The sequence below is a fragment of the Dendrobates tinctorius genome, unplaced genomic scaffold, assembly GCF_039654945.1.
Source record: "Dendrobates tinctorius isolate UK_male_01 unplaced genomic scaffold, ASM3965494v1 ptg000167l, whole genome shotgun sequence".
NCBI lineage: Eukaryota > Metazoa > Chordata > Amphibia > Anura > Dendrobatidae > Dendrobates > Dendrobates tinctorius.
This window is the reverse complement of record NW_027361834.1, coordinates 3351086-3373762: the sequence shown is the minus strand read 5'-3', so window position 1 is coordinate 3373762 and position 22677 is coordinate 3351086. Positions and strand designations below refer to the sequence as shown.

General features: G+C 43.5%; 1 protein-coding gene across 1 annotated transcript in view; it reads left to right on the top strand.

Annotated features, from left to right (window-relative positions):
• Window positions 1-21989, top strand: part of DAZL (deleted in azoospermia like) — a 178075-nt gene extending 156086 nt beyond the window's left edge. Inside the window, exon 10 of the mRNA XM_073550734.1 lies at window positions 21854-21989. Within this exon, the coding sequence (XP_073406835.1) occupies window positions 21854-21892 (39 nt within the window). The 3' untranslated portion in view covers window positions 21893-21989. The remainder of the gene's footprint in view (window positions 1-21853) is intronic.
• Window positions 21990-22677: the final 688 nt, after the last annotated feature.

Genomic DNA, 22677 nt, shown 5'->3' with positions numbered 1-22677 from the left:
ATGGGGTCATTTTTGGGGGGTTTCCCCTGTTTAAGTACATCAGGGGCTCTCCAAAGGCAACATGACACCCGCAGACCATTCCATCAAAGTCTGCATTCCAAAACGTCACTACTCCCGTTCCGAGCCCTGACGTGTGCCCATACAGTAGTTTTCTCCCACATATGGGGTATCGGCGTACTCAGGACAAATTGGACAACAACGTTTGGGGTCCAATTTCTCCTTGTACCCTTGTGAAAATGAAAAAATTGGGGACTAAAAGATCATGTTTGTGGAAAAAATACAATTTTTTTTTTTTTTATTTTCACGCCCAGGCGTTATAAACTTCTGTGAAGCACTGGGGGGTTCAAAGTTCTCGCCACATATCTAGATAAGTTCCTTGAGGGGTCTAGTTTCTAAAATGGTGTCATTTGTGGGGGGTTTCCACTGTTTTGGTACATCGGGCTTTCCAAACACGACCTGGTGTCCGATCTCAATTCCAGCCAAAAAAGTCAAATGGCGCTGCTTCCCTTCCGAGCTCTGCCATGCGCTCAAATAGTCGTTTACACCCACATATGGGGTATCAGCGTACTCAGGACAAATTGCACAATAATTTTTTGGGTCCTGTTACCCTTGGGAAAATAAAAATTGGGGGTGAAACGATCATTTTTGAGGAAAAAATGATTTTTTTTAATTGTACCGCTGTACGTTACAAACTTCTGTGAAGCCCTTGGGGGGTCTAGTTTCCAAAATGGGGTCACTTGTGGGGGGTTTCCACTGTTTAGGTACATCAGGGGCTCTCCAAGCGTGACATGGCGTCCGATCTGAATTCCAGCCAATTTTGCATTGAAAAAGTCAGATGGTGCTCCTTCCCTTCTGAGCTCTGCCATGCGCCGAACAAGTGGTTCCCCCCCACATATCAGGTATCAGCGTACTCAGGACAAATTGCACAATAACTTGCAGTCCAATTTCTCCTGTTACCCTTGGTAAAATAAAAGAAAATTGAACCTGAAGTATTTTTTTTTTTTGGGAAAAGTTATATATTGATTTTTTTTTTTTTTTTTTTTAAATACGGTATTCAAAAAATTCCTGTGAAGCACCTGAAGGGTTAATAAACTTCTTGAATGTGGTTTTGAGCACCTTAAGGGGTGCAGTTTTTAGAATGGTGTCACTTTTGGGTATTTTCTATCATAGACCCCTCAAAGTGGCTTCAAAATGTGATGTGGTCCGTAAAAATAAAACGGTGTTGCAAAAATTAGAAATCACTGGTCAACTTTTAACCCTTATAACTTCCTAACAAAAAAAAAATTGGTTCCAAAATTGTGCTGATGTAATCATGTGGGAAATGTTAAGTTTTTTGTGTGCCATAGCTCTGTGATTTAAGGGCATAAAAATTCAAAGTTGGAAAATTGCGAAATTTTCAAAAATTTCTCCAAATTTCCATTTTTTTCACAAATAAACGCAAGTTATTTGAATGAAATTTTACCACTAACATGAAGTACAATATGTCACAAGAAAATGTCAGAATCGCCAGGATCCATGGAAGCGTTTCAGAGTTATTACCTGATAAAGGGACAGTGGTCAGAATTGTTAAAATTGGACTGGTCATGAACGTGCAAACCACCCTTGGGGGTTAAGGGGTTAAAACTAAAATTTTTACTGTTCCACATCCCGATGTTGCAAAATTCTGTGAGGCACCTGTGGTTTCAAAATACTACGTACCCCAAAATGAATTCCTTAAGCAGTGAAATTTACAAGATGGGGGTCACTTGGATTGTTTGTTGAGCTTGCTCTTCTAATGGCGCCCACAATCTATGCAAACAAAATCTGTGGTCCAAAAAATAAAGTAGTGCTCGTTCCCACACGATACACGCCGTGTGCTCAAACAGTGGTGTACAACCACATGTGCGGTATTATGTTTACTTAAAATTGCATAGTAAACTATCGTGTCAGTTTTCTTTAGTCCTTGCGTGAATTCGTGAATTAGAAATGGAGGCTAGAGTAACAGTTTAGTGTAAGAAGATGCTCCTCACGCACCTAGATGAATTCCTTATGGGGTTTAGGTGTGCCACATGGAGTCACTTCTGACTGTGTTTTTTTGGCACCTTAGGAGCCCTGTAAATGCAACATGGTGTCCAAATTTGTGTTCCAAAAATTAAATAGCTGTCTTTACACTCTTGAGTCTTGCCCTGTGCCCCAAGCATTCGTCTTTTTACCACGGTATCGCTACGTTCGGGAGAAATTGCATAACAAAGCACTTTGGTCCATTCTGAATATAATGTTTGAGGGCCTGGAACATCATAATCAGACCTTTCTGGTTAATGACAAAGTTCTATCAGTCCTAAAACTGCAGTCAAAGCATCCACAGTGAAAAGGGTTTCTCTACCTTTGGCAGTGAAACAGAAATGCCCCTTGGAAGAGGATGCTTAAGCTATTCGGAACGGGCCTCCAAAAATGTAGCGTAGTTGTGTCAAAGCCTCCAAAAGACCGTTGCTGCCTTTTTGTTACATGGGGTACCTCCTAAGAATAATTGAGTCTTCTGCAGGTTCTTATAATGTGGCCATAGCAGTTACCTCTATGGCTAGGTCAATAATGATATGGCTGGACTGCCTGGAAGCTCAATTAAGTAAAGCCACAGGAAAGCATTTTATCTTATCTCCTTATGATCCAAAGAGCACGATTGTTTTTAGGAGACACACAAGCAGACATTGTCCAGTTCGCTGCTTGGTCACCAGCATGATGTGCATCGAATGCAGCAGTGTTCTCTGTAGTCAAATTGCTTGTCTGGGAATATACAGTCTAAATCCAACACTATGTTCCATACCTTACCATAGGGGAATACCTGCAATAGATGACATCCTTGAGTAGGCTGGAGACAACGAAAAGTGGTGCCCAAACCTGGTCTTGCCCTCTTTCAAAATATCTTTTGTAAGAGGAGATATAACTGTAAACAAAAGCCACCTAGAGGCAAGGATAGGTGGAGAGTTCATAGGAAAAACACAGGGTTTTTGCAAACAAAAAGCCTAAAACAGAGACTCCATAACTCAGGTAAGAGGAAGGATGAAACTTTTAATCCCTGTCTGGCACAAATATCAAATAAGTGAATTATTAATTAATCTATGCTACAGAGTACCAATAAGAATATCTGTAAACATCACATGACAACTCTAACTATAAAATAAAGATATAAAAGGAGAAAAAATTAAAAATAGATGCATACTTGTTTACAGTATGCAGCATTAAATTCACTACAGGAATATGCTTGATTAATAAAGTGGAGTTGTAATGGATTCATCAACATATACAATGACATGTAAACATTTGGGAATTACATTACTAAGACTTAATTTAGGCAAAAAAGTCATTTTAATTTTTCTCACTTTAGAAATTACAAAAAGGAAAATTGGCCAATGCAAAAGTTTGGGCATCCTTGGAGATTTGTGTGCTCAGATAACTTTGACCAAATTTTGAGACATTTATTGGCCTGTTAGGGTTATGACTTGTTCACGATCATCGATAGGAGAGGCCAGGTGATGCAAATTTCCTAACTTTAGAAAATCCCAGCTTCCTTTAACCTTATGCCAAAAACAACTATGGGTTCTTCTAAGCAACTGCCAAGCACTCTGAAAATGGTTGAGGCCCATAAAGCAGAAACCTATTAGAAGATGGCAAAGAATTTTCAAGTTTCCCTTTCCTCAGGTTGAAATATAATTAAAAAATGGCAGTTAACAGGAACAGTGGAGGTCAAGATAAGGTCTGGAAGACCTAACAAAATTTCAGTGAGAGCTGCTTGTAGGAATGCTAGAGCGGTAAATCAGAACCCCCGCTTGACTGCAAAAGACCTCCAGAAAGACATAGCAGACTCTGGAGTTGTGGTACATTGTTCTACTGTTCAGAGACAAATATGGCATTCATGTAAGAGTCATCAGAAGAAAACCTCCTACGTCATAAAATTCAGCGTCAGAAGTGTTGAAAAGAACATTTAAACCTGATGTGTTTTGAAAATGTCCTGTGGACCAATGAAGTTCAAATAAAATTCCTTGGCCACTACGATCAAAGGTATGTGTGGAGGAAAATAAGGCACATAATTTCAGGAAAAGAACATCTCGCCAACCACTAAGCATGAGGGGGGTGGATCAATAATGCTTTGAGGTTGTGTTAAAGCCTGTGGCACGGGGAACATTACATGAATAGAGGGAAGAATGAGTTCAATGAAATTTCAACAAATTCTTGATGCAAACATAACACCATCTGTAATAATAATAAAAAAAAGTTAAAGAATGGCTTCTACAAATGCATCACAATAGTCTGCCTCAAAATGCGCAAGCTGAAGGTGTTACAATGGCCCTTACAGTCCCCTGATATGAACTTCATTGAAAATCTGGCTAGACCTCAAAATAGCAAGACAACCCAGGAATCTCACAGAACTGGAAGAATTTTCCTAGGAAGAATGGATGGAAATCCCTCAAAACAGAATAGAGTCTTGGTTGTGATGCTTGCAAAAGGGCGTGCTACTAAGTACTAACCATGCAGGTTGCTCAAGCTTTTGCATTGGCCTATTTTCCACTTTGTAATTTTTTAAATGTAAAAGTTGAAAACGTGTGTGTGTATATATTTGTGTAAATATATAACGTATATAAAAAAATTTTTACTTAGAATACAAATGAGATGTGTCATCTTTAACGTTGGGTCTTTTAGGGATCATTTAATCTTCAACTTGCTTAACTGTTCACAAGAACAGTAATTTTGACCAGGGGTGCCAAACTTTTACATGCCACTGTAGATCACAAATTCTCACAATGCTCTCTTATTCAAACACCTACAGAAACTTCTCTCTAACCCAAGCCTGCACAACAAGCGGCCCACCGAAAGATGTTTTGCAGCCCGTAGAGAATGGGGAGTCTCCGGTTCTCACCTCGCTATATTCAACTATATTCATGTCTTTCAGGTGTGAATACAGTTAAACACTGGTGCCAGGACTGGGTCAGAGCAGAACAGATCTATTCAGCCTCAGTCCTGACATGCAGCAGTGTGATAGGATCATCACACCACCCTCTGACCTCATCACACTGAATATTAAGCAACCTATTGTAAAAAGAGGGGGAAAGGTTACTGTTACAATGAGGCCACATTATGGGGCAACGGGGTAGAGGATTGCGAATGACTCAGTATGCAGAGGGACTGGTTGTTTGGGGGGAATATGGAGAAGAGCTGTGGGGGGACATATTTTGTGCAGGAAGTGGCAATTATTTAATCAGTGGAGCTGTATGGGCGATATCTTTATGGGGCAGTATATTACTCTTAATTTTAAGGGCACCGTGTTGGAATGTGCTGCTGAAGATGGAGAAGAGTGAAGTCTGCAGAGACCAGCATGAAATGTTATCATGGCACTCAGAAAGAGGGTAGGAAAGGTTCTAAAGGACAGAAATGTCCAAGAAGGATGACAAATTCTCACTGCACAATCATCCCAAAAAGAAGGAAGAAGTGGAAGCATTTAAAGAGACCAGGATGGATGAACGCACAACTTAAAACACTTGCTAAAAAGGAAAACAAATGTATATCAAATGGATAGAGGGGACATATCTAAAGAAGAATATAATGCTGTTTGCAGACAATGCAGGGCAAGAGTTAGAAGAGCTAAACCCAGTAATGAAGTGAGGCTTGCAAGGGAGACCAAACGCATTAAAAAAAATTTTGGGGGATAGTAAAAGAAAGATCAAAGATGCTATAGGATTTTTACAGGGTGAAGTGGTAAAAAAATGATGTTGAGAAGGACGAACTTTTAAATTCCACATGGAAACACAAGAAGCAATGGAATGAAACTGAAAGGGAAAAGATACAAATAATATATTAGAAAAAAGTTATTGACAGTGAGGGTGATCAGTGAGTGGAACAGGTTGCAACGAGAGGTGGTGAGTAATAATGAGTGAGTATGCTCATTACTCGAGATTTCTGAGCATGCCTGGGTGTTCGAGTGGTTTTGGTATGCTCGGAAATTTATTTTGTGTCGCCGTAGCTGCATGATTTGCGGCTGCTAGACAGCCTGAATACAGGTGGGGATTGCCTAACAAACAGGCATTCTCCACATGTTATCGGGCTGTCTAGCAGCCGCAAATCATGCAGCTGCGGCGACACAAAACAAATCTCCGAGCACGCCCAAGCTACTCTGAGATAACCTGAGCATGCTCAGGGAATCTAGTAACGAACATACTCATGTTACCACCAGTGTGAAAGCACAACCAACATTCAAAAGTGTCCAAAACATCAGCCAGAAATCATTGGTACTGAGATGTGGTCTGTGGTCCCCACCTGCACAACCACTCCATTATTGAGGGTGTCTTGATAATTGCCAAAAATTTCCATCTGTTGTCTATTCCAGGGTTCCCCAACTCAAGGCCCACCAACAGATCATGTTTTCAGGATTTCTTTAGTATTGCTCAGGTGATAATTGCTTCACCTGTGCAATACAAAGGAAATTCTGAAAACATGATCTGTTGGTGGACCTTGAGGACTGGAGTTGGGGAACCCTGGTCTATTCCATTTGCACAACAGCATGTGAAATTGATTGTCAATCAGTGTTGCTTCCTATGTGGACAGTTTGATTTCACAGAAGTTTGATTTACTTGGGGTTATATTCTGTTGTTTAAGTGTTCCCCTTATTTTTTGGAGCAGTGTATATATAATCCTCCATCCTGGTATATGTCCCTAATCCTGGGCCCCATCCCGCTACAGTGGGGAAATTAAGTATTTGATGCACTGCTGATTTTGCAAGTTTAGTTTTCCCACCTACAAAGAATGGAGGGGTTTGTAATTTTTATCGTAGGTAGACTTGAGAGACAAAATCCTGAAAATCATGTATGATTTTTATTTAATTGCATTTTATTGGGTGAAATAAGTATTTGATACAATAGAAAAACAAAACTTAATATTTGGTACAGAAACCTTTGTTTGCAATTACAGAGGTCAGACGTTTCCTGTAGTTCTTGACCCAGTTTGCACACACTGCAGCAGGGTTTTTGACCCCCTCCTCCATTCAGATCTACAGATCTTTCAGGTTTCGGGGCTGTCACTGGGCAACATAGTTTGAGCTCCCTCCAAAGATTTTCTATTGGGTTCAGGTCTGGAGACTGGCTAGGCCACTCCAGGACCTTGAAATGCTCCTTACAGAGCCGCTCGTTAGTTGCCCTGTGTGTGTGTCTTGGATCATTGTCATGCAGAAAAACCCAGCCACTGCCCATCTTCAATGTTCTTACATAGGGAAGGAGGTTGTTGGCTAAAATCTTGCGATACATGACCCCATCCATCCTTCCTTTAATATGGTGCAGTCGTTCCGTTCCATTTGCAGTAAAGCACCCCCATAATATGTTGTTTCCCCCGCCATACTTCATGGTTGAGACTGTTCTTGGGGTTGTACTCATTCTTCTTCCTCCAAACAGCGAGTGGAGTTGATAACAAAAAGTTCTATTTTGGTCTCATCTGACCACATGATTTTCTACCATGCCTCCTCTGGATCATCCAGATGGTCATTGGCAAACTACAAACGGGCCTGAACATGTTCTGGTGTGAGCAGGGGGACCTTGCGTGCCCTGCAGGATTTTAATCCATGGCGGCATAGTGTTACATAGCGGTAATGTTTGAGACTGGTTCTAGCTCTCTTCAGGTCTTTGACCAAGTCCTCCAATGTAGTTCTGGGCTGATTCCTGAACTTTCTCAGAATCATCCTTATCTTGCATGGAGCCCCAGACCGAGGAAGATTGACAGCCATCTTGTGTGCCTTCCATTTTCTAATAATTGTGCCAACAGTGGTTGCCTTCTCACCAAGCTGCTTACTTGTCCTGTAGCCCATCACAGCCTTGTGCAGGTCTACAATTTTGTCCCTGCTGTCCTTAGACAGCTTTTAAAATACAATTGAATTATTTAAAACTCATACAATGTGACTTTCTGACTTTTTTATTTTTAGATTCGGTCTCACAGTTGAAGTGCACCTACGATAAAACTTACAGACCTCTCCATTCTTTGTAGGTGGGAAAACTTGCAAAATCAGCAGTGTATCAAATACTTATTTTCCCAATTGTGTGTATAATATATATATATTCCCAATCCTTGTATATTTCACCCCTTCTTCCACTTTGTGTTTTGATATATATACACTCACTGGCCACTTTATTAGGTACACCTGTCCAACTGTGTGTTAAGACTTAATTTCTAATCAGCCAATCACATGGCGGCAACTCAGTGCATTTAGGCATGTAGACATGGTCAAGACAATCTCCTGCAGTTCAAACCGAGCATCAGTATGGGGAAGAAAGGTGATTTGAGTGCCTTTGAACGTGGCATGATTGTTGGTGCCAGAAGGGCTGGTCTGAGTATTTCAGAAACTGCTGATCTACTGGGATTTTCACGCACAACCATCTCTAGGGTTTACAGAGAATGGTCCGAAAAAGAAAAAAAATCCAGTGAGCGGCAGTTCTGTGGCCGGAAATGCCTTGTTGATGCCAGAGGTCAGAGGAGAATGGGCATACTGGTTCGAGCTGATAGAAAGGCAACAGTGACTCAAATTGCCACCCGTTACAACCAAGGTAGGCAGAAGAGCATCTCTGAACGCACAGTGCGTCGAACTTTGAGGCAGATGGGCTACAGCAGCAGAAGACCACACTGGGTACCACTCCTCTCAGCTAAGAACAGGAAACTGAGGCTACAATTTGCACAAGCTCATCGAAATTGGACAGTAGAAGATTGGAAAAACGTTTCCTGGTCTGATGAGTCTCGATTTCTGCTGCGACATTCGGATGGTAGGGTCAGAATTTGGCGTAAACAACATGAAAGCATGGATCCATCCTGCCTTGTATCAACGGTTCAGGCTGGTGGTGGTGGTGTCATGGTGTGGGGAATTTTTTCTTGGCACTCTTTGGGCCCCTTGGTACCAATTGAGCATCGTTGCAACGCCACAGCCTACCTGAGTATTGTTGCTGACCATGTCCATCCCTTTATGACCACAATGTACCCAACATCTGATGGCTACTTTCAGCAGGATAATGCGCCATGTCATAAAGCTCGAATCATCTCAGATTGGTTTCTTGAACATGACAATGAGTTCACTGTACTCAAATGGCCTCCTCAGTCACCAGATCTCAATCCAATAGAGCATCTTTGGGATGTGGTGGAACGGGAGATTCGCATCAGGGATGTGCAGCCGACAAATCTGCGCCAACTGTGTGATGCCATCATGTCAATATGGTCCAAAATCTCTGAGGAATGCTTCCAGCACCTTGTTGAATCTCTGCCACGAAGAATTGAGGCAGTTCTGAAGGCAAAAGGGGGTCCAACCCCTTACTAGCATGGTGTACCTAATAAAGTGGCCAGTGAGTGTATATATATATATATATACACTCACTGGCCACTTTATTAGGTACACCTGTCCAACTGTGTGTTAAGACTTAATTTCTAATCAGCCAATCACATGGCGGCAACTCAGTGCATTTAGGCATGTAGACATGGTCAAGACAATCTCCTGCAGTTCAAACCGAGCATCAGTATGGGGAAGAAAGGTGATTTGAGTGCCTTTGAACGTGGCATGATTGTTGGTGCCAGAAGGGCTGGTCTGAGAATTTCAGAAACTGCTGATCTACTGGGATTTTCACGCACAACCATCTCTAGGGTTTACAGAGAATGGTCCGAAAAAGAAAAAAAATCCAGTGAGCGGCAGTTCTGTGGCCGGAAATGCCATGTTGATGCCAGAGGTCAGAGGAGAATGGGCAGACTGGTTCGAGCTGATAGAAAGGCAACAGTGACTCATATTGCCACCCGTTACAACCAAGGTAGGCAGAAGAGCATCTCTGAACGCACAGTGCGTCGAACTTTGAGGCAGATGGGCTACAGCAGCAGAAGACCACACTGGGTACCACTCCTCTCAGCTAAGAACAGGAAACTGAGGCTACAATTTGCACAAGCTCATCGAAATTGGACAGTAGAAGATTGGAAAAACGTTGCCTGGTCTGATGAGTCTCGATTTCTGCTGCGACATTCGGATGGTAGGGTCAGAATTTGGCGTAAACAACATGAAAGCATGGATCCATCCTGCCTTGTATCAACGGTTCAGGCTGGTGGTGGTGGTGTCATGGTGTGGGGAATTTTTTCTGGGCACTCTTTGGGCCCCTTGGTACCAATTGAGCATCGTTGCAACGCCACAGCCTACCTGAGTATTGTTGCTGACCATGTCCATCCCTTTATGACCACAATGTACCCAACATCTGATGGCTACTTTCAGCAGGATAATGCGCCATGTCATAAAGCTCGAATCATCTCAGATTGGTTTCTTGAACATGACAATGAGTTTACTGTACTCAAATGGCCTCCTCAGTCACCAGATCTCAATCCAATAGAGCATCTTTGGGATGTGGTGGAACGGGAGATTCGCATCAGGGATGTGCAGCCGACAAATCTGCGCCAACTGTGTGATGCCATCATGTCAATATGGTCCAAAATCTCTGAAGAATGCTTCCAACACCTTGTTGAATCTCTGCCACGAAGAATTGAGGCAGTTCTGAAGGCAAAAGGGGGTAGAACCCCTTACTAGCATGGTGTACCTAATAAAGTGGCCAGTGAGTGTATATATATATATATATATATATATTTTTAAAAAAAAAATTATCCTTATCTTTGCTCCGCTCCACCACTGTGCGGCGTACTCTTCTGCGGTTGGCTTCTGACTTCAGCGTGAAAGTAACGGAACTGCATGACTTCACCGCCATGTGTCCCCACTGACGTGCACGCAACACGTCTTATACTGGCCTCTGATTGCCGCTCACAGACCTGACAGGTCTGTGTCCCGCAATACACATAAGCTGTGTCCGAGGACGCACAACCAGCTGAAGTATTTGCTGGTGTCAGTGAGCCCCTCCCCCACAAGTCACAGTGGCAAGCTATGCGACCACCATAGTTATGCCCCTAATTATACTTCCCCATGAATAGAAATATATTATGCTGCGCCCCTGAATAAATAATTTGTCTACTGCACAAAATTTCCCTCATTGCTCAGCTCCATAATATCCGCCCTACACTGCCCATCTCCATAATTATGCCTCTTCAAAATATCCCCCACACACTGCCTCTCCGAAATGCACCCCCTCACACTGCCTCTTTAAAATATCTTCCCCCACACTGCCTATCTCCAAAATACTCCCACACACTGCTCTCCAAAACTGCCTCTGTGTAAAATACCCCCACACTGCCATTTTCCATAATAACCCCCCACTGCCTCTTCAAAATATCCCATCCACACACACTCCAAAATGTCCTCCACTGCCTATCCAAAAGTACCCCCCACATACACACTCTCCAAAATACCGCCCCCCACACACACACTGCCTGTCTTCAAAATATCCCCCCACACTGCTCCTCTGAACAAAGTACCATTCCACACACTGTTTCATGCTATACTGTGTGCCTTTTCACAATTGTCTCACCATTATGTGCCCTTACAGTAACAACCCCCTCCTCTACAACAATACATAATCTTTTCCTTCATGGAGCACTTACTGTTTCCTGCGCTTTCATCTACATTCCTGTATGGCTCTTTGGCGCAGTCAACAGTGTAATGACATCAGCAACGTGCTGACCTCATCATGCTGCTGCATGCCGGTGCCGACGCGTGTTTCTCTGCAACAGTTCCAGCGCCACTGTGTTCAAATGTATTCGCATCTAAAAGACGCAAATACAATTGAATATAGGAAGAGGGAACCAGCTTCTCCCAGAAAGAAATGCGGGGTACAAGAAATGCTTTGCGACCCATACGAGGAATGTTGTGCAGGCCTGTTCTACAGGAAATTTAGGCAGTAAAATGGCCACTCTGGGAGATGTTTCAGCTTATTCAAAGTTGTCACATAGGGATCATATCAGAGAACAGAGCTTCAGTAGCTTTCCTTCGCAACTGAGATTTCGGACTGAAGTACACTTTTCCTCCAAGTGCTCTAATTCCTGCGGTTCTGAAAAAGATCAGAACTGATCAGACAAGATTGATCATAACAGCCCCTTTTTTGCCCAAAAGGCCATATCACTATTGGACAAGAATTATGTCAGTCTACAATCCCTGGGATACTACTAGAAATTCCCGGTTTACTATCCTACTGGCCAATCCTTCATTCTCAATTATCCAGCCTATATTTGACAACTTGGAATTTCAAGAGGAAATTACTAGAAAATTTAATCTGATTACTATTTTACAGAAAAGCATAAAAACAATAGCCACTAGAACGTGGAAAAAATTCCTAAATATCTCGGGGCTCAAAAAGGATGATCGCTTATTAGTTCAATCCATTTTAGAATTCCTCCAAGACTCGTTGAAAAAAAGGACTGTCTACGAGTACAATTAAAAGGACCGGTATCTGCATTGGGTGCATTATATGCACAAACAATCATTGGACTTCCAGATTCATAAAGGCAAGCTTTAGGTCCAGGCCAATGCCCATTCGAAAGCTTTCTTCTTTGAGACTTAAATTTGGTGCTATCTGCCCTAGCTAAAGCCTGCTTTGTACCAAAGAATTCAGCCCCTATTAGTCACCACACTCAAAATTATCCTTCTTGTGGTCCTAACCTTGGCTCGTAGGATTAGTAACCTTCCGAAAACTGTCAGTGGGTCCTCAATTCACTCAGTTTTTGGTAGACACGGTTGTGTTAAAACCTGACTAGGCCTTTAGGTTCCACAAGGATCAGTAAATTGTCATTCTCTCTCTCCCTAGAACTCCTAAAGAAACTGACTTCCATAGTCTAGACATGAAGAGGAGCCTCGAAGGTTACATATTAGCCACAAAATCCTGGAAGTATTTTTTTTGTCTCCATTTCCTTTCAAGATCCAAAGAAAGGTTATTTGGGGGCCTCCAAAGTCACCTTAGCTAGATGGATTATAGCAGCCATCATGTTTGCATATTCAGCAAGTGATCAGGCCATCCTTGTGGGTTTCCGGTCCTCGAAAACATGGATCCTCCCTCTGGGGCGCTGTCATGGGCTCTGGAAAATCCAATTACTGGTAAGAAATTACCTTTTCATGAGTAAACTGGGGTAATTGCTACCACCCTGGCATTTTTTTGTACTACTGTACTTTCCCGGAGTCTGGTTGCCTTTGGTGTTGTTTTTACTTACAGAATTTTTGTTCGGTCTGCTACTGCTTTTGGGACTACATTTTGGTGCCTAGTGTTTTCCGTATTTCGCACACAAAAAATTGTATCCCATACTAATCATCCATATTACATCTGGTTTTTATGTACACATTGCAATTTTTCATTAAATTATTTGGTTATTTTATTACATTTTGATCTATAGGCCACAGAAAAGTCATGTCAGCAAAGAAATTGCATGTGTGTGTGAACATCAAAATGTATGTAAGTGCTACGGGGACATCATACTATGTGGGGAGCTGTCGGGCATCATACTTTGTGAGGGGAGAAGTGGGGACATCATACTGTGTGGGGAGCTGTCGGGCATCATACTTTGTGAGGGGAGAAGTGGGGACATCATACTGTGTGGGGAGCTGTCGGTCATCATACTTTGTGAGGGGAGAAGTGGGGACATTATACTGTGTGGGGAGCTGTCGGGCATCATACTTTGTGAGGGGAGAAGTGGGGACATCATTCTGTGTGGGGAGCTGTCGGGCATCATACTTTGTGAGGGGAGAAGTGGGGACATCATACTGTGTGGGGAGCTGTCGGGCATCATACTTTGTGAGGGGAGAAGTGGGGACATCATACTGTGTGGGGAGCTGTCGGGCATCATACTTTGTGAGGGGAGAAGTGGGGACATCATACTGTGTGGGGAGCTGTCGGGCATCATACTTTGTGAGAGGAGAAGTGGGGACATCATTCTGTGTGGGGAGCTGTCGGGCATCATACTGTGTGGGGAGCTGTCGGGCATCATACTTTGTGAGGGGAGAAGTGGGGACATCATACTGTGGGGAGCTGTCGGGCATCATACTTTGTGAGGGGAGAAGTGGGGACATCATTCTGTGTGGGAGCTGTCGGGCATCATACTTTGTGAGGGGAGAAGTGGGGACATCACTCTGTGGGGAGCTGTCGGGCATCATACTGTGTGGGGAGCTGTCGGGCATCATACTTTGTGAGGGGAGAAGTGGGGACATCATACTGTGTGGGGAGCTGTCGGGCATCATACTTTGTGAGGGGAGAAGTGGGGACATCATTCTGTGTGGGGAGCTGTCGGGCATCATACTTTGTGAGGGGAGAAGTGGGGACATCATACTGTGTGGGGAGCTGTCGGGCATCATACTTTGTGAGGGGAGAAGTGGGGACATCATACTGTGTGGGGAGCTGTCGGGCATCATACTTTGTGAGGGGAGAAGTGGGGACATCATTCTGTGTGGGGAGCTGTCGGGCATCATACTGTGTGGGGAGCTGTCGGGCATCATACTTTGTGAGGGGAGAAGTGGGGACATCATACTGTGGGGAGCTGTCGGGCATCATACTTTGTGAGGGGAGAAGTGGGGACATCATTCTGTGTGGGGAGCTGTCGGGCATCATACTTTGTGAGGGGAGAAGTGGGGACATCATACTGTGTGGGGAGCTGTCGGGCATCATACTTTGTGAGGGGAGAAGTGGGGACATCATACTGTGTGGGGAGCTGTCGGGCATCATACTTTGTGAGGGGAGAAGTGGGGACATCATACTGTGTGGGGAGCTGTCGGGCATCATACTTTGTGAGGGGAGAAGTGGGGACATCATACTGTGTGGGGAGCTGTCGGGCATCATACTTTGTGAGGGGAGAAGTGGGGACATCATACTGTGTGGGGAGCTGTCGGGCATCATACTTTGTGAGGGGAGAAGTGGGGACATCATACTGTGTGGGGAGCTGTCGGGCATCATACTTTGTGAGGGGAGAAGTGGGGACATCATACTGTGTGGGGAGCTGTCGGGCATCATACTTTGTGAGGGGAGAAGTGGGGACATCATACTGTGTGGGGAGCTGTCGGGCATCATACTTTGTGAGGGGAGAAGTGGGGACATCATTCTGTGTGGGGAGCTGTCGGGCATCATACTGTGTGGGGAGCTGTCGGGCATCATACTTTGTGAGGGGAGAAGTGGGGACATCATACTGTGTGGGGAGCTGTCGGGCATCATACATTGTGAGGGGAGAAGTGGGGACATCATTCTGTGTGGGGAGCTGTCAGGCATCATACTTTGTGAGGGGAGAAGTGGGGACATCATACTGTGTGGGGAGCTGTCGGGCATCATACTTTGTGAGGGGAGAAGTGGGGACATCATACTATGTGGGGAGCTGTCGGGCATCATACTTTGTGAGGGGAGAAGTGGGGACATCATACTGTGTGGGAAGCTGTCGGGCATCATACTTTGTGAGGGGAGAAGTAGGGACATTATACTGTGTGGGGGGATTTGTCAATCAAGCTACAGGGGCTGTGTAAAAAGAGCAGTATGATACTGTTTATAAAAATCTTTCTAAAAGCCGTTAATTATATGGTTTTGATTACGATACATTACTATAAGCCCTGTGCTAGCATGTATTAGTGTATTCACATACTTGATTCTCAATATTAAGCAATAAAATTAATATGCAAATTAATATTTGTATTGAGGAGAATTTCAGCGTATTTGTTTGGCTCTCCACAACAGTCATGACCTCTCATGTAGCCCCAGGAAAATGAATTGCCCACCCTGGCATACTTACAAGTTTGCATTTAATATTCTAAAGCCTTATCTAAATTCATGGTATGCTTGTGTGCTGTGTTTACTTCTAAAAGATGTCTGGATCAATTTTTTTTTTAGAAAGTTGTACTTTTCTATAGTGTTACAGTATACTGTACTTTACAGAAATTACTATACATCTGGTTGGTTTAACTGTCATTTTTAAAACTACCACAGGGTGGCAGCAGAAGTATATCCATTGGTAATTGAATATTAGGTCTGTGAATGTGTGTTTACACAGTACTAACTGCTTTTCATATGCTGATATTATAAGGTATTCTCTACTGTGTCCAAGTTTTCTGGGTTCCCTGGGAATAAAAAAAAAATGTAATTAATAAATTGTTAAATACTTCAATTGTCAAAACTTTTTTTTATCACTGTAAATTTTAAAAGGGTTACTGTTTTGTTTTATTCATAGACGTGTTTGTAGGATGTTAATTGGATAGGTGTCTGTGAGCATGTGTGGTAGGAAGCTCTGCTACTTTGACCTGGTGATAACATATACCACATTCTCAGGCTTTCAACAGGTCACATCTCAGCACTAAGACAGCCTAAGCAGCAGTGTGAGGGGCCTCTTACCTCATGACCACTGGTATCACCAATATTTTTTCAGAAAGACAAGGTGGACCCCGCAGTGTGTGCAGCCTCTTCTTAAGCACCACTGGTATCTACAATAATAGTTCAGATCAGATAAGCAAAGTAGACAACAGTGTGAGCAGCCTTTTCTTATCTTGGCACTCCTGATATCACTAGCATTAGATCAGATAGGGTGGACAGCAGTGTGATCAGCATCTTAAAGGGGGCTTTACACATAGCGATATCGCTAAAGCGTCACCGATTTTGTGACGCAGCAGCGATATTGCTAGCGACATCGCTATGTGTGATACTTGCCTCCGACCAGCTCCCCAGCTGGCTGTCGCTGATCGCGCGAGATCGGCCGGGTCCATTTCTCGTCGGGCGCCTCCTGCTGGCGCCGATGAGCGACGCGTGGATGCGGGCGGGAGGACGTCATGGTCGCCGCGTCTGAAAGGTAAGTAACGACCGCTGCTGCGTCGCTACATCGCTGGTGAGATCTGCCTGTTTGGCAGCTCACTAGCGACCATTTAGCGATGCACCAGCGATCCTGACCGGGTCATATCGTGGTCGGGATCGCTGGTGCATCGCTAAATGTAAATTGGCCTTAACTTGGCCCACCTGACATCTCCAGTATTAGATAAAAAAGACAAGGTGGACGGCAGTTTGAGCAGCCTCTTCTTCCCTCAGCACACCAGGTATCTGCAGGATTATATCAGAAAGACAGGGTGGACAGCAGTGTGAGCAGCCTTTTCTTACCTCAGCACCCCTGATATCTCCAATATTAGATCAGATAGACAGGGTGGACAGCAGTGTGAGCAGCCTCTTTTTACCTCAGCACTGCTGGTGTCTCCAGTATTAGATCTGAATATCCACTGGCAGCACATCTTCCTACAGTGTGACGGAAGCGGACATCGCTTCCTGCTGCACATACAGCTCCTGTCCTATTAACATTCATGACCAGGCATGTTTTGTTTTGCCTTTTTTCTCTGTAGATTTGGGTTTAATAGTTCTACATTTTGTTCTTTTTCATGTTTGTTTATTCCAATGGTTTTCCTCCTTTATCACAATAAGTTCAGCCTAATTTTTATGTAATGTGTATGTATACCTTATATACTGTATTTTTTTGGACTATAAGACGCACCCCAAATTCTGGGATGGAAAACAGGAAAAAAAAAGATTTTTAGAAGATTGGGGTCCGTCTTATAGTCCGAATTTAAGGTATTTTACCTGGGGGCCGTCAGCAGTGGATCGGGATCAAAGGAGGCATGATCTCTTCCTCAGGAAGTTGGCGGCAGCAGAAGTGGGACAATGCTACAGGCCCTGGGTGGGAGGAGGGGTTATCCCAGCGGTGCAATGCTGCTGGCCCAGTGTCGGTGGTGAGGCAGAGTTCATTGCGTGGAGCAGAGTCCGTTCTTCAGGATGCCGGCAGTGACAAAAGTGTGATGATGCTGCGGGCCCTGTCAGCAGTGAGCAGAGCAGAGTACATCATTGCTTTCCTGGCGGCCACTTATCTGAAGCCATGGACCGCCGAAGGCGGCATGTGCCCAGATTGGGCTTTCATCTTCGGGGTTGTGGGGGGAGTGAGGAGAAATAAAGAATAAATATGCTGTTACACGACCTCCTCAACCCATCTACACCAGCGAACTTCCAACCTGATTTGCTTATTGCTTTTTTGCTGGTTCCAGTGACTGATAGAGATGTAAATTGAGCCCAAGATTTCTAGATACAGCAGCAGAGTCCTAAGTACATGGTTGTAAATCATATCAAGAAGAATCATTTCAGAACTTTTTCGACCTTTCATGTCCTCCACAATCTGTACAAATTCATTGAGAAATAAATTGAAATTGTTTTGAGAGGACAATAAAATAATATGGTTGCATAAGTGTGAACACCCTGTTACTATTTGGGATGTGGTTGTGTTCAGAATTAACCAATCACATTTAAGCTCATGTTAAATAGTAGTACGTACATGGCTGTCATCATTTACAGTGAATCTGATTAACCCGTGTCAAATTCACTGGCATACTATGTGACGGGAGATACGTGTCACTGCGCATACTGCGGTCAGTGATGTAAAACCAAAGTGTTTTTGCCTCTGGCATGCTAAGTGCTGGGAAGATTAATAGGAACCTATGTTATGGGCTGGTTTTAGTGAACCTTCATAGATCGGGTGGGCGGACATCCACAGCATGCTAAGTGCTGGGAAGATTAATAAGAACCTATGTTATGGGCTGGTTTTAGTGAACCTTCATAGATCGGGTGGGCGGACATCCACCGTATCTCCACATGCAGAGTCCTGAGAGGACCTGTGAGTTCAAGGTAGGTCATGTGACATCACATGGATGTTAAATACCTGGCCATGAGAGTCAGTGGGATGTTGTGTATTGGGAGAGCAGGAACTCCCACATAGCTCCCGGAGGAGCTAAAGGAATGTGGGGGATAACTGCAGGTGAACCCTGCAGGGAATAGACTCCTAAGGACTGTTTTTGTTTGTCTTACCGTTATGCCGGCAAGGCCGTTTATTTTGCTGAAACCTGCCAAGGTTTATGCTATCCACAATAAACTAACAGATGATTCTCTACCAGAACACTTCCTGTGTCTTCCTGAGGAAGCAGCGAAGTGTGTCAACCCTTTAAGGGCCCATTACACACTGGCGAGATCGCTAATTTTGTGACACATCAGTGATCTCTCCAGCGAGATTGCTGTGTGTGACATCCAGCAGCGATTGGCCGCCCCGCGGGGTATCGCTGATCGTGCTGGATCGTCCTGGCCCGTTTTTTCATCGCTGGTCTCCCGCTGGCGGGTGGCAGCGGCAGCCAGCGATGAGCGATGCTGCATGCTGGTTACCAATGTAAACATCAGGTTTCTAAGGGCCGCGGGGCCCTTAGAAACCCGATGTTTACCCTAGATACCAGCGTGCACTGCAGGCAGGGTGGGAGGTGGAGGCAGAGCGGCGCACAGACCGGAGTAGCTCTGCTATCTGCTACTCCAGTCTGTCAGAGCTATGCCGGTCTGTCTGTGCCGCTCTGTTTCCACCTCCTGCCCTGCCTGCAGTGCACGCTGGTATCTAGGGTAAATATCGGGTTTCTAAGGGCCCCGCGGCCCTTAGAAACCCGATGTTTACGTTGGTAACCAGCGTGCTCGCTGGTCTTGATCGCTGGATGGGCTAAGTGACAGCTCACCAGCGATCAGCTAACAATGTCCCAGCGATCCCATCCACGTCGGATCGTTGGTGGGATCGCTGGGACATCGTTATGTGTAACGGTACCCTTACACCTCCTATAAAGTTTAGCTGTTCTAATAGTATTTTCCTAACATTTTCTTAGTTTCATTTTACAGCCAAATCCATGGCCTGGGAACAGCTTACAACCCCACAAAGGTGTCTTGTTGCAATTTCAGTCAAGAAAAGGGTATGAAATATTTTAAGGCATTTGATAGACCAAGGGACACTGTGAAGACGGTCATCAAGAAGTCTCTTAAATTTAGGACAACACTGACAATATCTAGAACTGGAAGTCTTTCAAAAACTTGATGCAAAGAGCATTGGTCCAGCAGGCTGCCAAGAGGCATAACGCTATATTAACTCCTTCCCGACCTTCGACACAGCGTATGCGTCATGAAAGTTGGTACCAATCCGACCTGTGACGCATATGCTGTGTCATGGGGAGATTGCCTTCCTGAACATGTTGGGTGACCGGGGTCACTGAAAGGTCAGCCGACCCGCAGACACAGGGCCCTTTGTGCTTCACTCGAGAGGGGGTGGCTTAGCCCCCCCCGTGACTACGATCGCTCTGATTGGCTGTTTCACTTTTAACAGCCAATCAGAGCGATTGTAATATTTTACCAATGAAATTTGGTGAAATATTACAATCCAGCTATGGCCAATGCTGCAATAGCATCTGCCATGGCTGGAGACCGAGATCCGACCCCCCCGCCACCGACTGACGGGGCTGATCGGCCCCCAACACCGACTGACGGCAGCAATCTGACACCGCCATTAACATCTGCTTCCCTCCGCTCCCCCCCATCTTCCAATTCCCCCCTCACCCCCCCAGTACCTCCTATGTCCCTCTGGCCATCCCGGTGTCCCACCGTCCCGGATCATGGGCGCCGCCTTCTTGGAAAATGGTGGGCGCATGCGCAGTGCGCCTGTCACGCTGCAGATTCATTCATTTTGATCACTGTGATAAACTCTCACAGTGATCAAAAAAATAGTAAATAAATCCCCCCTTTATCACCCCCATAGGTAGGGTCAAATAATAAAATAAAGAAAATATTTTTATTTTTCCATTAGGGTTAGAATTAGGGTTAGTGTTGGAATTAGGGATAGGGTTGGAATTAGGGTTAGGCTTGTGGTTTGGGTTAGAGTTGGGATTAGAGATAGGGGTGGGCTAGGGTTATGATTAGGGTTGGGATTAGGGGTGTGTTGGGCTAGTTTTTAGAATGGTGTCACTTTTGGGTATTTTCTGCCATATAGACCCTTCAAAATGACTTCAAATGTGAGGTGGTTCCTAAAAAAATGGTGTTGTAAAAATGAGAAATCGCTGGTCAACTCCCTTATAACTTCCTAACAAAAAAAATTTTGTTTCCAAAATTGTGCTGATGTAAAGTAGACATGTGGGAAATGTTAATTATTAACTATTTTGTGTCACATAACTCTGGTTTAACAGAATAAAAATTTGAAAATTGCGAAATTTTCGACAAATTTCCAGTTTTTTCACAAATAAATGCAAAAATTGTCAACCTAAATTTATCACTAACATGAAGCCCAATATGTCATGAAAAAACAATCTCAGAATCGCTAGGATCCGTTGAAGTGTTTCTGAGTTATTGGTCCGAATTGCAAAAAATGGCCAGGTCATTAGGGTCAAAATAGGCTGGGTCTTGAAGAGGTTAAAGGAGCTTCAGTAATTTCTGTCAAGTATTGGTTATGTTTTCACAACAATCTCCTATATTCTTCATATGTCTGGCGTGTGTTAAGGTGAACAAATGGAATCCTTTTCTTACAAAGAAAAACATCCAGGCCCCGCTGTTTTTTCCAAAATCTACATTGTCTGCGAAAAGCATGTGAGAAAACTTATTATGGTCTGATGAGACTTAGGTTGAACTTTGTGGCCACAATTCCAAAAGGTATAGTTGGCGCAATGCCAACACTGCACATCAGTAAAAAAACATAATACCCAGAGTGAAGCATGGTGGAGGCAGCATTATGCTTCTGATTATTTTGGCAACTAAAACTGGCTTTTGTCAAGGTGGAATGAATTTTAATTCCAAGTAGCAGACACTTTCAGAGCTCAGCTAAAAAGATGAAGAGGAAATTCACCTTCCAGCATATAAACAACCATAAGCATACCTCCAAATTAACAAAAGAATGACTTTCCCAGAAGAAGATCATAGTTTTGGAATGGCCCAGCCAGACCCCTGAAATGAATCCAATTGAAAATCTATGGGTTGGTTAATATTAACCATCTGTCCTTGTGCACGTAGATTTCTGCAGATTTTTTTATGACATTTTGTATTGTAGATAGTGGGATATTCAAAGTATTTACAATTTTATGTTGAGTAACATTTTTATGAAATTGTTCTACAATTTTTAGATGGAGTTATTGATTGGTGAACCTCTGACCATCTTTTGAACTGAGAAACTCTGCCTCTCGAGCATGCTTTTTATACACAGTCGTGTGACTTTTTCAACCTTTTTTTTAACCCTGTTACAACTTTTTTGAGATGTGTTGCTGACATCAATTTCTAAATTTATTTTTTTTTCAAATGAAATAATAAAATGTCTTTCAATTGCTAATATATGTTCCATATTCTGTTTTGAATAAAATATGACTAAAGGAGATTTCCATTGCATTCCTGTTTTCTTAGCATTTTACACAGCGTCCAAATTTTTTTGGAATTTTTGGGGGTTACATAAAGTGCTGTGAAAAAAGTCTTTGTATTTGGATATGAAATTCTTTTCTGCTGTAGTTTTGGGTAAGGTGGCTTGGATCCAAGACTAACTAAAGTGAAAAGACATTGATCTCCAGCTAAAAGTGTTGTTTCACAACATAAATGGTGAAAATTGTAAACTACTTGCAATGTACATGTTCTGAAGAACAGAGAGAAATTTTTAGTATCGGAGAGATTTTTAACCCTTTCATCCCTGGTGCCACCTGACCGAAGTGTCAATCATTCAGGTGCAACCTTTCCCATCCCCTTTGTTTCAGGAAGTTTAGGTAGAGTGTGCTCCTGAATATTGATTTTGTGAAAATTCCTCTAAGGAATTGTTAATCATGCAATTTTCCTTTCAAATGCCCAGAAAATGTCACTGTTGTATCACATGTAAAGTTACTCCATGAGAAGTACAAGTGTAAAGTCACTTATTAGTGATGTATAAAAAAATCAAGTTTAAGTCTATTTACTGTTCAGGTTTATT